Below are 15065 nucleotides of genomic sequence, written 5' to 3'. Positions count from 1 at the left end.
TTTGCACACGAAAAGAACTCACTTCTTCCAGGAACATTGAACACGCTGATAAGGCACTGTCAGGAAAGCATACTTCCGCTGATCGTACGGTATGACTCAAATGCGTACCACGTAGACCGGGAAAGCACGAACATCAATGATAAGGTAAAAGGCTCTTACAAGGGAAGGACTTCAACTGTTTCACGGCTTTCGATTCAAAACCTATGCAGAAATGTTATGGGTGATGCCAATAGCAAATTCTGCAAGTTACAGACCCTACTTTTGCGTTTAAAAAAATGGCATAATAACTTTTTCGCCTATACAGGTGTCTCATTTTAAATGTTCCACGCAAATATCTCGAAAACTATAAAAAACATGAAAAAATGTTTCAGATAAAAGTTGTTTGACTCAAAAGAGGACATAAAATAGTGTCATTGATTTAACCTTGAATAGTTATTTGAAGTCACGTAAAGATCTTCTTCCAATTTTTTGAATGGAACTATATATTTTTTATTGCATATTTTTGTAGGCTATCTCAAGAGCTCTCCAAAACCCTAGAACAAAATATTTTTTCATGGAATATTTTTTGAGTTATAAAGGTTTAAAGCTAACAGTTTTTGACATCTGGTTTTAAACCTTGAGGGTATTCCTAAGAGGCACGAGACCAATAAGAAAATAGAGCTCTGCGTAGAACATCTGCAAAGGGTTCTCATCGGCAGTTTTGAGGCCAACTGTCCTGAAAGGATATTTGGCTCAAACAGAAAAGTCTCTTGGTGGGAACCGGACCAGCAAAGGCTTAGGGCGTAGGCTCGGCGAGCCAGGAACACGGGCCGTCAATCCAACTGGGACCTCTATAGGAGATCTTAGAAAACCTACAGGGATTCCATCCTAGCTGTCAAGAAAAAGCTGGAGAGGATTCTGTTTATAGAGAGTCTATAGAGTTTTTCCGAGACCTCAAGGCTATGCAGAATTCTAGCCAGAAATCCAGACTCAACCCCGGAGGCCGTATGTCTCCCGGAGGGAGAGATGGTTTCTGGGGAGCGCTGACTGGTACATCTGCTAGAGACCAGCTTTCTTTGTTTCGGCAGAGAGACTGAATAGGAGCTTCACATATGGCCCTATCTCTTACTTCTGGATGTGCAGAAGAGCCAGACCTAAAATTTCAGACCGGCGATGGTCTACTGAATCTATTCCGCAATCCTTCAGCCTCGGCTGCTATACGCTGCAGTAGTATGGTGGCCTAGGGCTTAAAAGACAACGGCCAGAGTGGCACTGGAGCACGTCAGGGCTCTCATTCTCAAGGGGGCTCTGGATGCAATCAGGACCATTCCTATGGTTACGATGGCGGCTTTACTCAATGTGGAACCCTTCCATCTCTTAATCATAGCTGCTGCTTCACTGGCAGCGTATCGACTTCAGTGCAAGGGGAAATGGAAAGCTGGTACCAGACACACCAAGTTCCTCGACGGCATACTTTCCGACCCCATCTTCCGAATACCGCAATACAGGATGTCGGTCAAGCGCGCGTCGAAGGCTACCCTCAAGGTCTGCTTTCCTCAATGTGAAGATTGACTCAGACTGCAGGGTCCGAAACTGTGGTGGGATCATCTTTTTTATGGACGGCTCCGCGACCGGCTCGGGTTCGGGCATTTACTGTCGAGGAAAAAGGATCAACAGATCGATTCCACTCGAAAGGTTTGCCACCGTTTTCTAATCCGAGGTAATGGCAATCATGTGCTGTGCTCAAAATTTTCTTACCAACAGGACCAGGGGAGAGCACATTAGCATTTGTTCAGACAATCAAGCGACCAATCCTCTCCCTGCCTAAGCAGTAGGGGACACCGGTCGCCGGCTTCGGACCTATCAACCCAGCTTCTGAATTAATCTTTGCCAGCTGATCTACCGCTTCATTGCTTCTGATGTCAGAGTGCCCAGGCACTCATACCAGAGCAACCTTATTGCTCCTTGCCAGATTCTCATCAAGCGGCTCTTAGAGCTCTTAACTCATCGATCTTCAACTCTTGGCTGGTCTGAGACTGCAGAACGGTCCTAGAGGATCTGGCAAGGAGCAATAAGGTTGCTCTGGTATGAGTGCCTGGGCACTCTAACATCAGAGACAATGAAGCGGCAAATCAGCTGGCAAAGGTTAGCTCAGAAGCTGGGCTGATAGGTCTGGAGCCGGCGACCGGTGTTCCCTACTGCTTAGGCAGGGAGAGGATTGGTCGCTGGCTGCGAGCCCAGCATTTGCTCTGCTGGAGAACCACAAGCCGGGCTAGTGACGCGTATACTAACTGGGCACGGTACCCTTAATTATCATCTGCACAAGCTGGGACTCAGCAACAAATCTAATTGCAGGAGATGTAATGCACTGGAGAAAACCAGCCTCCATGTGCTGTGTGACTGCCCGATGTACGCAAGGGCAAGATTCGATCTGCTGGGATCGGCCTTCCTGAGGCCGCAGCAGATAAGTAGCCTCTTGGTTAAGGACCTCCTCCGCTTTTGAGGAAGGCCTTGGCTACGGGCTGCTTTTTTCGGGGCGACACAATTGACTGTGCCTGCGTGCCTTAGGCAGGACTTTAATAAGAGGCTCTTCACCCCCCCTTCTGTCTCTTATTATTATTATTATAAAGAAAATTTTATACTAAATAAATCATTCGTTAGAATAAGTCATTAAACATAAGAACGTAACCAGTTCATTTAGAAAACCTGATCACTTACTCCAAATCCCAAACGTACGTCACTCTAGTTAAGAAAGCGTCTAGTTACATAAGCCAATTAATTAACAATAATAAATAATCACACTCTTCATATTTTATCATTAATTTTTTTTTATCATCCTCTTACAACTTTTGTATGAAATATTTTCCCGTTATAGATAATTAATTTCAGCAATATTTGAGTATATTAATTAAAATTAAAAAAAACTCTATATAGCACAACAAATAGATTAAGTTTCATCTCACTATGACTGTTAATTGTTAATCCTTGATGAGGTATTTTTGATGGTTGGTTTTGAGATGGTTCTCTAACTCCAACAAGATCTGTTAATTGTCGATGACTTTGATCATTTCCACGATCGGTTCCAGGTATATTGGGTCTTAAAACAGCACTATCCGCACCATATTCCGAAATTATATTTTGTGTATTTACAGAAACCGCAGTAGTGGTCGTAGTAGTAGTATCTTTATCATTTTTCCAAAATTTCCATCCTGCGTTACTGTTTCCTAAAAAAATAATTAAAATTATTGAAATCTTAATATCGTAATGCGTGAACATGAAGAAAATTATAAATATATATATATATATACAGGGTGTAGGAAAAGTACCGGGACGATAGAATATCTTGAAAAGAGGGTGTTTTTTTAAAGGTTATGTACAAAAGTTGTAGCGTTTTATGTAATGCGTTATATAGCAATATTATTATGACTTTAAATAGCGTTATCAAAGTTTCATGAAGATCATCTTCAATTTCTTAAACGAAAACTCCTATTTTTTTATTGCATTCGTGAGTAACTTACATCGAGAGCATTCAAAAAATTTCAAGTTGTAATCTTTATTTTGCTGATCAAATAAAAAATGATAAATATTTTCTTATAGAAAAAAATCAAAATTTAAATTTAAAAAAGGGAAAACTTTAAGCTTTAACCCGAAAAATTCAAAAAATTTTTTTTAAGTTTTTTTTGTGCATGCGACACGTTCATAAAGTGAGAAGTCGCTACGTTTATTGTTTTCTACATGTAAAAAAATACTTAAATTGGAGAAAGTAAAAAACAGCTGTGATCTTTTGAAAGTAGCTGTAGAGGAGGAGAACTTCGAGGGACCTCCCCCGATATATATATTATTTTTATAGTAAAAAACTTTAGTATAACTCTTCTCTGATTTTGTTTAAATTTTAAGAATTGATTAAAATTAATTTTATAATCGATATTTTTTGATGTGTAGAATATATTCTGAGAAGGAAAAAAAATCGTCGCTCATTCCTTTTTATTTAATTTTAAAATTTTATAATGTCAGTAAGTAAAAAAATGGTAAAATGGCTGTAATTGAGGATTTATAATTTTCAGTAGAAGTGAAATAGAAAATATTTATTGTGCACTATTTTACAGCTATAAATTATACCATTTTTCAATTCATCGACATCATAAAACTTTAAATTAAAATTACATGAGCGATAAATATATATATATATATATATATATATATATATTTCTTTTTCAGAATATATTCTACACATATACTATATATATATATATATATATATATATATATATATTTCTTTTTTAGAATATATTCTACACATCAAAATACACCAATTCTTAAAATTTAAACAAAATCGGAAATGAGAATGTTATACTAAAGTATTATCCCTATTTTTTCAGTTCAAACTCAAATAATATTGTTTCTACAGTTTACTTACAAAACAAAATATTTTCACATCCCATGGAAATTTCATTTTGTGTGTTCATTCCTATACTTGTTATAAATTTTGAGATTATAATTTCATTTCAAGTATCAAAATATCAGGAATCTTAAACAGTCAACAGTTTTTATACTGATGCAAAGTTCAATGTCTTCTTAAATCCTATATGCATGTTTTTAAAGTTGTTTCTTTACTGTTGCTAGGTTAAAAAAGACATTTTATTGCGCAGACAAATTCGGCAAGTCGAAAGATATTTGCGTAGAAGACAGGAGTTTTTTGCTATTGGGGTTGTTGCAGATGCTCGGTATTCAACTGACAACGATGCTGATGTTAATGAGTTTGCTTCACAAAGGTTTGACTGCAACAGTTCTGCATCTGAAATAGCAAATGATATTGTCGGGAATAATGATGATAGGCTCAAACAGTGATATCAGTGATGCAGTTGAGGGAGCTACTTCAGAGTTAGAAATTCTTAATCGCCAGGAAGCATCAGCAAACAGCAAAGATACATCTCTTTACAGTCAGAGAAATGATAGCAGCAATGAGAGCAATTCTAATCAAAGTAAAAATCTTGAAGTGGAGGAATATGTTCTGGTAGTTCTCCGTCAGTGGGCTCGAAATGGTAGTGCTGCGTCCATGAGGAAGCTGGATGAATTGTTGATTAATTTGGCAGTTGTGTTTCCTAATTTACCAAAATCGTATAAAACTTTATTGCAAACTCCAAGAAACATTGAAATGTCAGAATGGGAAGATGGCAGCTTTATGTGGTACATGGCCATCAATGTTTATCACAACTTTTTGTTTCTATTTGTTGCTCTGTATATTTTTGGAAATCCAGTATTTGTGAAATCTCAACAGATGCGTGAATATGCTGACAATTTGCTGCAATTATTTATTTAGCATTCAATTCAAATTTATGGTCATGAATTTGTTGTTTACAATGCTCATGCTTTATGTCATCTTTCAAAGAAATGTGAAGCACATGGTTCATTAAATGAGTTTAGTGCTTTCAAGTTTGAAAATGCATTGAAATCTTTGAAGCAAATTTTAAAATCTCATTACCGATCGTTGCAGCAAGTTGCTTTTCGAGACTGTGAAAGACAGTTGAGCAGCAGTACAGTTATCATACTACCTGAAGAGTTTCAAGTTTCTCTGTCTCGACCATATACCAACAATGGTGAAGTTTTGCCTGGAAGTCATTATAAGATGATCACAATTGGCAATAAAATAATGCTTCATGTAAGTAGCAAAGATTCTTGTTTTAAAACTTGTGACGGAACGGTGGTTGTCCTCAGTAACATTGTGTGTGGTGCCGACAATGCTGTCAGTTTGGTTGGGAATTGCTTTCAGGAAAAACTTGACTTTTTTGTGTACCCTTTGCAATCATTTCAACTGGGAGTATTTAAAGTATCCAACTTTAGTACAGCCAGATATGTTTCTAAAGTTGCTGACATTGTTGCTAAATGTTAACTCATGCCAGATGGAAATTCATTTTGCTGTGTGCCACTTCTGCACACATGCCAACAATAAGAATCTGCATACAATAAGTGTAATTCAATTTGTATTTTGCCATTTTTTACAGTTTGTTGTGCTGAAATTGTTAATCGATAACAATGATATTAAAGATAAATTTTAAGAAAACGTTTTCTACGAAATAGGACTGTCTAAATGGCTTCTTAAAGTGGATGAAAACATGACTGAAATAACTTACTGGCTCCCTAACAATCAGAATGTGGCACTTTATGTTCGAGAAGAGAGAGCGGCTGACCCTAAAACTTGGGACAAACTTTACATTGAAGTTAAAAAATACAAAGGTGAGTTACAGTGAAGTAATGCTCTTATATGATATACTCTTATGTGGCTGCAATCTAGTACTTTGATGAAATTTTCTTTAGCATCATGACTATATGTATTATGTTTTAAAGAGTCTGCATTTTAATTAATCTTTTCAATATAAAAATTGTCAGATGTTGGCACAACTCATTCTGTGCTGACTACGTTTCTCTTCTGTTTGTAATTTCTTTTTCTATAATATTTGGTGTGTTATTGTACTACCATATTTTTTACATTTTTTCGAAACTTACATAGCTGCCAGAAACACTTTAAACGGTATCATAAAATTCAGCTCAACATATGAGACAGACACTAAGTTTAGGCGAGGGATGAGAAAGAAAACTAAACAAAAGAGGATTCTCTCATCTTCATCGGAATCTGAAAAGGATGAAGCAGCTGATTGTGAGAGAAAGCGAGTGAAACTAAACTCCAAGTTTTATATTCCTCCCCCACCTCCTGTGCCAGCACTGAAATCAATTGATTCATCAAGATCAAAAAATTATGAGAAATAAGAATCATAAAAGTAATGCAAAAGCAAAAAAATACAAGTATAACATGGATAGAACTGAGATTGAATCCTCACTCCCTTTACACAGAGGAAGTTTGAAAGGATCAAGGTAAATTAAGTTATATTTGCTATTGTTTTTAATTTATTATAAATAATTTTGTTTCTGTTTTGCATTTTCTTATATGTGATAGAAAATCTGCCAATTCAATCCAAGCTGGGAAAAAGGTGGATGCCAAAAAGTGCAATTTTTTTACCTCGAGCGGAAAGTGAAATTCGAGTTGTTTTAGGTCTCATCATCTAGAATAATGTAAAAACTATAGTGGTTTTTCCTAGAAATGCAGGAAACATTTAAATATCATCATATGTTTAGAGAAAATCATGTGAATCAATATCTCACAATAAATCGAGATTGCTTGATGTTTGAGTCAAATATTTTGGTCAATATTTTGGTAACACCAACTTTTCAAGATTATTTAGATCGATTTTAATGTCAGTCAATAATAAATTTAATAATTTATGTATATACAGGGTGTCTAACGTCCGACCCGGGCTCTTTATCTTGGAAACGATTTGAGATACGAAAAAATGTTTCAAACAAAAGTTGTAGGGTTTCGAGGGAAAGATAAGATTGTGCCATTGATTTGACTTTGAATATTCTTTCGATCTAAAATCGATCTAAATAATCTTGAAAAGTTGGTGTTACCAAAATATTTACCAAAATATTCGACTGAAACATCAAGCAATGTCGATTTATTGCGAGATATTCGATTTACATGATTTTCTCTAAACATATGACGATATTTAATTGTTCCTTGCATTTCTAGGAAAAACCACTATGGTTTTTACATTATTCTAGATGTATGAGACCTAAAACAACTCGAATTTTACTTTCCGCTCGAGATCAAAAAATTGCACTTTTTGGGCATTCTCCTTTGTTGATTCATCAAGCACAAAGTTTACTGAAATTATGAAACCTTCAGTGGCATGCAAAGAAAGTGTCCAAAAGAGAGCAATGGAAGATAATACAACTATGTCCAGCAAAGAAAGACTCTTGACAAAGCTAGAGGCATTGCGCGCGAAATCTAAAAAGAACAAAGCTATTGATGTAGATAAGAAATATTTTTTATCGGCTCTCAATATTAATAATATAAATATGATATTTTAAGTCGGCCAATAGAGCCAAAGCGCAAAAAATTAATTCTTCGGAACTGTATCTCTTGATTTGAGATTACTAAGTTCTATATATAAATTAATCTCGAACTTACACATGGAGAAATAGGCGAGAAAAATATAAAGAAAAATATGGAACTTAGTAATCTCAAACCAAGAGATACAGTTCCAAAGAATGAATTTTTCGTGCTTTGGCTCTATTAGCCGATTTAAAATATATTTATATTATTGATGTAGATTCTTCTTTCATCTCGCAAAGTAATTCTAATGAATTGCGGAACCGTTTAGATGTAGAGGAATCATACCCAATTAAGACCAAGTTATTAGAAATTGAGGAGTCGTTAATAAATGAAGATTTGTCTGAAAATATGTTTCAGGATGAAAGCTCTATCGGGTAGGACACTTCTTCATCCGGCTAGGGCAAACCCCTCCGGCCGCGGCCGATTCCTGGCTCTTAAAGGAGCGGGGGGGCCGCGGCTGGGGGGGCCGAGGGAGGGCCATGTGTCCCCCGGCGGGCAGACGCTGTCTGTCCGGCCGGGGCGCCTGGGTCCCCCTCTGTGAGGACGTGACGCGCGAGGCCCTCTCGCCGGGAGCCATGAGGCACCGGCGGGAGGGCAACGCCGTCCACGGAAGGGGGTTCCTCTCCTTCAGAGAGGAGCCCTCTGGTGAGGGCTCTCCTGGTGGAACGCCGAACCGGGTCACCCTCTAGGGGGTCCGGGGGTCGCGACCACCGGGGGGGCGGGGGGCGATGGCTCGAGCGGGAGTTCTCGAGCCATGGCCCCGCCCCCCAAACCCTTTGGGAGGGCGCGGCGTGGGGTCGGTGTCGCCCTGCGCCGCAACCGGGACGAAACCGCGCAGTCATTGACTGCGCGGTCGGGGAGGGGTCTTGGCCGCAAGGCTAAGGCAGCTCCCCGGAGATGGCTTGGCGGGGGGGGCGGCGAGACGGCATGGGATTCCAGCATCCTCGCCGTCCCCTATCCAACGCCCGAGGTGGACACCCGCTGGGGTTTTAGTGAGGTAGGTCTTGGGCCCCCTGGTCGAACCATTCGTGGCTCGACCAAGGGGAACAAGGAGTCCCACATAACCCGCACCCCTACCCGGGGGTGTGTGGTACCATGACGGTTTCCCCAGCGTCACAAAAAAAAAAAAAAAGGATACTTCTTCATCTTAAAATATTTCGAAAAGATATTTTATTTCTAATTGCATATGTTGACTAATAAATTTTCTAAAATTTGAATGTTTATCTAGATTATTATTATTATATACACTATTACACAAAAGAATGCTGAAAGTTATCAAAGTTCTGCTGAAAGTTATCAGGCTCATTAGCTCTAAACTGTACAGCTACTGAATCATCTATTCCTGCATTGTCTCATGACAGTTCTGATTTTCAAGAGCTCCGGAGCGTAATCAGTCACGTAATATGCACAGAGCAAAGAGACCTCAATAGTAAAATATTTTCTTTAAAATTGTTCGGACAAATCATTATAAGTATAATTAGATCCGATTTAATTTAATATTGTATTTTGAAATCTGTATCGTCGAATTTAATAATATTTGTCATTGAGTTTAAGAAAATATAAATCTTCCTAAATCTCTCGAGAACGGTCGTTATGAAAGGTCGAATTTTAAGCAAATATTCTCGGTAAATGTGATCGCGCTAATTTCTATAGATACCGGTCTCCGCGTACTTATTTGCGCGCTTTTTTGTTGTTTTCGCGTTTACATTACAAAGGACACCTATGTCTTCTATATATTTATATGTATTTTCTCCTTTATATTTCTGTACTCTAGATATTATAAATCTGTCGAAACTGTTCCCCTTCTTTATACTTGTTTGTCAAAATTCACGAACTGCCGTTCGCCGACGGCAGCAGTCGTCTCTCAGCGTTCGATCAGAATAAATCGATTAGTACGACAGAGTTCTCCTCAAATCACTTTCCTATCCACCTCGAGATATTTTGACGTCGCCAGTGCCGGATCTAGCGTTTCTCTCAACAAAAATAGTTGTGCATTTCTGAGCTTTTGCTTACTATTTCCTTTTTTCTAGAGTCACACATACACACACAAACTAAAGAACAATGCACATGATAATATAATGGAATTGTATTATATGCATTGTTGTTCTTTTGTGTGCTTGCGTGATCCCAGGAAAGAGAAAATATTAAGAGTTGTTTTTTGTGAATTTTCTCTCGTTGTGTTTTGTTCCCAATAGTAGTGTCATCGGTTTATCAAGAAAAAGACATTGTTATGATCAACAAATGATAAATAATTTCAGTAGCAAGATGGATGTTGCACTTATGAGCATTGCCAAATTATGTAGGATCCTGGTGCTTCATGAAAAAAGAATTACAAGGCCACAAGGAATGCCGCCCTTGCCTTTGAAAACATTAGATGACTTTGACGTATTTGAAAAATTTTTGGAGCAGGGTGTCAATCAAAGTGCAACGGTAAATAACTGAATGAACGCCTTAATGTGATTTATTGTAATCTGTAGCAACTTTATTAGGTCCATTTTGTTTTACTAATAATTTCTGTTTTTATTTGCAGACTGACTACCTGGATGCTTTTCCCGTTCCAGCTAAAAAATATAATGCTACAATGTCTTATCGACTAAAGTTATGACCAATGGTTTAGCTTCGAACTTTAATTTTGATGGCCAACAAAAATTAGGTTTCCAAAAAACTCGCTTATGGAATATTATTGAAGATAAGCCAACATCTCTTGCTAAACTCTTGGATTTTATATAGTATCTATTTTACATACTTCAAATATCTTTCCTAAATTTTTGCAGCAACACTTTTGCGTAAGTTTGAAGGCAGCCAATCCTCTGATAGCCTCAAAGCAGTCAAATCGTGGCTACAGAATGCACCGTAAAGATTAAGGGATCCAAAACCCTTGAAGCAAGGAATAAGACAATCTAACACTAATTGTATCTCAAGCACTGATTTCTATTTTTTATTTATTTATTAGTACTATATAAATTTCTTAGTACTAGTATTTACTAGTACTAATGTGATTTTTTGTAAATTTGTGAATGACCAGGGGAGAAAGGAGAAGAGGAATATATTATGTATGTAATGGGGAAGGTGAGGGGGAAAGGAAATGACAGGAAGAGCAAGGAAAAGATTAGAAGAGAGGAGGAAAGGGAATAGGGAGAAGGGTGGTTTTGCATGGGTTAAAGGTAGATGAGAGGGACAGGACAAAGAGGGTGGAAGACTGGGACAGAAACAGAGAAAGCTGGAAAAAGGAAATGGAAAAGGAGGAACACGGGAGAGGAGAGGACAAAAAGAGGGAGGATGAGAAGAGTCTAACTGTCGATGGAAGTCCAGAAACGGAAAAAGGAAGGAAAGAGGCAAGAAAAAGAGAGAAAAGGATATATTTGTATAGAAACAAAATTGTATTGCATAGAATTGTATGGAGAGAAGAGAGAAAGAAGGTTGTAAAGGGTTTGGCGCACCCTTAAAAACGCCCCGGAAATCCTAAGGGAACCCGGAATAAACTTTGAATATATATTTTAAAATTATATATTGTGATAAATATATTATAATATATATATATATATATATATATATATACATATATTAAAATAAAAAAAGTTAATTCAAAGTGAAATAATTATATATATATATATATATATATATATATATATATATATATATTTGGAGACGCGGTAGTGTCTCCGGCCATGTTCAAACCCTAAAAGACCTTAAAAGACACTACAAGTCTCCTTATCCTGCACCATCAAAGTCCATTTTTTGGGGGTGTAGAACTACTAAAATATAAAAAATTTTGAATTGCACGTAATATAACCTAAAAGGCGGCATCGCCACGAGTAATTTGAGTCAAGAAGGAATAAAATCGGTCAAGCCGTTCTGGAGATACAAGCGGTCAAAAAGTGACGTTATTCATGAAAAATGAAGTAACGTCGTCTTCTTCTTCTTCTTCTCTGTCCGCGTCCGCTGACGTCATCAAGATTATATATATATATAATATATATATAAATCTCTTCTCACCTTTCACTCACACCTCCCTCAACTTCCACCCACCCCTTTCCCTCCCACATCCCGTCCCCCCGCCCCCACCCCACTCCCACCCTCTTTCGTCCTATTTTTTCAATTTTTTCGTTCTCTCTCACCCTCTGTTGTTCTCTTTCACCCTCTTTCACCCTCTTTCATCCTCTTTCACCCTCTTTCGTCCTCTTTTATCCTCTTTCGCCCTCTTTCACCCTCTTTCGTCCTATCTCACCCTCTTTCGTCCTCTCTCACTCTCTCTCACCTCTTTTACCCTCGTACGTCCTTTCTCACCCTCTTACGTTCTCTTTCACCCTCTTTTGCCTATCTCGTCTTCTCTTACCCTCATTCGTCCTCTCTCACCCTATCTCCAAAAAATCATAAAAATGAAAAGGTCAAGCCATGTTCAAAAGAAGGTCCTCAAAAATTTAAACCTTTAAAATTTAAACGATCTAATAATAAATTATCACGAAAAGTAACTGATATGTTATTCAAGGTGCCAGTTCAAAGTGAACATACGTAAAGTGTATATTATCTAAATTTAGTAATAATGTATTTCCATGAAAAGTAAATGATATTTTATTCAAGGTGCAAGTTCACATTGAACATACATACATATAAGTAAAACTGATTACAATTTGATTCTAGAAAATAAGTGCGATATGTTATTCTTAGTGCACAAAATATAATAGTCGTTTATAGAGATTTGATTTGAAATTCATACTAGCCTGTACAATGAAAAATAATTGTTCGTTGTGGCTTATCTAAACATACTTCGTCTTCCGAAGCGTACTTTTATGAAACTGCTTACGAGCAAAGGAAAAAGTTTGAGCAACCACTTATAATGAGACAATCCTCTCCTCACGGAGTAATAAATGTTTTGCCGTTAATAGATAACAATGGTAAAAAGTTAAAAATGTGGCATTGTGATGAGAACAAATGCCACATAAATGATACTTTCATGGAAAAGTTTGTAAAAGTTTTGGAACTGTTTGAAGAAGGTACTTTGAAAAAGATAATGAATGTTAAATACATGGCGCAGCTAAAAAATTTTTCCGTTTCACGTACGAGTAGCAGATTAGGACATCCTCCGGAATGCTATACAAATCCGAATCTTTGCAAGTCATACATTGCAACGATAAACACTTTATCACCTCATTTTCCTTTCGTGAGGAATATTCGAAGAAATGTTTACAAATTGATCGACAATTATAATAAGTTTTGTCAACTGTTTTCATCTTTGAGATTCATCAATATGGATAAATTAGTTGAAATTTCCAATGATTTTAAGAATAAAGCAAGATTTTATCCAAAAAATGTAACTGATGTTTGTTTGGACAAGGAAAAGATTTTCTTGCAAAATTACGAAGCATTTAAAGTCATGAAAAAGCGATTGTTGGATTTACCACGTATCCCTTGCATCTTTTGCGAAAAATTATGCTTGAGAAGAGACGCTTCTAAGCTCGAGAAGCTGAGGAAAACAATAGACGGACCTTTTTGGAAAGATCTGATAGCAAACGTAACAGAACACAGTAATAATACTGAATTCGTTTGTAAGCTTTGTTTGGGTAAATTTCAAAAAGGCGTGTTGCCTTCTACTTGCATTTTGAATAATCTTGCGGTAAAACCATTACCAGATGTTTTGTCAGATTTCAATGATTACAAAAAAATGTTAATCAAGAGAATGAGCAGCTTTCAAGTAGTGCAATTGATGGGCAATGTTTCGAACAAACATATACCGCATAGACAAATGATCCGCAAAGTTAAAGGCAGAACATTTCATTTGCCTCTACCTTTACAAGAAACATTGGATAAGGTATGTCCTCCGGAAGATCCTATAAATTTGAATCACGAGTTGCACATTCTCGTTCGAGATATACCCAAAAAATCTAAAGTGGTTTGGGAAAATTTGGTAGATATTAATAAAGTGTATAAGGCTTTACAATGGTTGAAAGAAAATAATCCTCATTACTCGAAAATTCGTCTTCCGGCGTCATCTGATGATCTATTAAATGATAAGTTGCAGGAAACAGAATATCGGATTGTCGATGACGAAAGCGACAATGACGAAATAAATGAGGTGGTTGAGAAATTACCAGCATTGAATTTGTACAATGTACAGGAAAACAAAAATAATAATGATCAAATCGTTTTAAAACGTAGGGCTTTCCTCACACAAATCACTGAAGATTCGGATATTAACGATCAGTATACAATATACCCAATACACGCGAAAAGAATCGATAACGAATCTGCATTGAAGCTTTATCAAATGATGAAAATTGAAGATTTTCCAATGGATAATCGTTATAAATATCTGGATGTCATGTGTTTCCCTGATTTATATCCTGATGGTGTCAATGGACAACGAGAAGATAGAAACTTTGCATTGCCGGAATATTTATTTATTAAAACACGATTGATGTCGAAACATAGTAGATTCAGGTTGAATCTGCAGTATCTGTTTTTCCTCCTCAATGATGCTAACTACCGACAGTTGAAAAGTGGTATCTATTATACGATGATGGTTACTAACCCACGAGAGAGATACACTGCTGGTAGATACTTGAACGAATTGAAAGGTTACGAATCGAATTTAATGAGTATTTTCGCAAAATTGGGAAATACGGATCAATTTTGGCGACAACCGTCCAATAATGTAAAATGCATGACTTTGCATTACGGTCCAGCGACGTGGTTTTTGACTTTGAGTCCTAGTGAATGGAAATGGTCCGATTTGGGTGAATATTTACGAGATATGAATCCCGATAAAGAGAAGTTAGGCATCAGCGAACTAGTCGCATACGATCCTGTAAGTACTTCTAGATTCATGTGCATAAAATTCAAAGCCATGATTGATTTTATTTGTTCGTCCGATAATCCAATAGGAAAGGTTATTCATTACTTCTGGCGACTGGAATATCAAAGTAGAGGTATTCAGCACATGCATTGTATGATTTGGATAAAAGATGCTCCAGTATTAGGAAAATCGCCGGATGAAGAAGTTGCTACGTTTATTCGAAAATACGTAACGTGTGAAATTCCAGATGAAAATGTTTCGCCAACGTTGTACGATACGGTAATAAGTGATCAGAATCATAAACATAACTCGTATTGCATGCGTACGAAAAAAACGGAAACT

At 37.1% G+C, this 15065-nt stretch overlaps 1 protein-coding gene across 3 annotated transcripts in view; it reads right to left on the bottom strand.

Annotated features, from left to right (window-relative positions):
• LOC114931290 (endoribonuclease Arlr-like) overlaps positions 1-15065 on the bottom strand; it is a 69147-nt gene that overhangs the window by 37507 nt on the left and 16575 nt on the right. For 2 of the 3 annotated variants that reach the window (XM_085490057.1, XM_085490056.1), the window contains exon 2: positions 2943-3203. The exons of the other annotated variant lie outside the window; for it this stretch is intronic. In XM_085490057.1, coding sequence (XP_085346183.1) covers positions 2943-3203 — 261 coding nt within the window. The remainder of the gene's footprint in view (positions 1-2942; positions 3204-15065) is intronic. 3 annotated transcript variants of the gene reach the window in all.

The sequence above is a fragment of the Nylanderia fulva genome, unplaced genomic scaffold (assembly GCF_048542155.1).
Source record: "Nylanderia fulva isolate GAGA-0341 unplaced genomic scaffold, ASM4854215v1 Scaffold95, whole genome shotgun sequence".
Lineage (NCBI taxonomy): Eukaryota > Metazoa > Arthropoda > Insecta > Hymenoptera > Formicidae > Nylanderia > Nylanderia fulva.
This window is presented reverse-complemented; position numbering and strand designations above follow the sequence as displayed.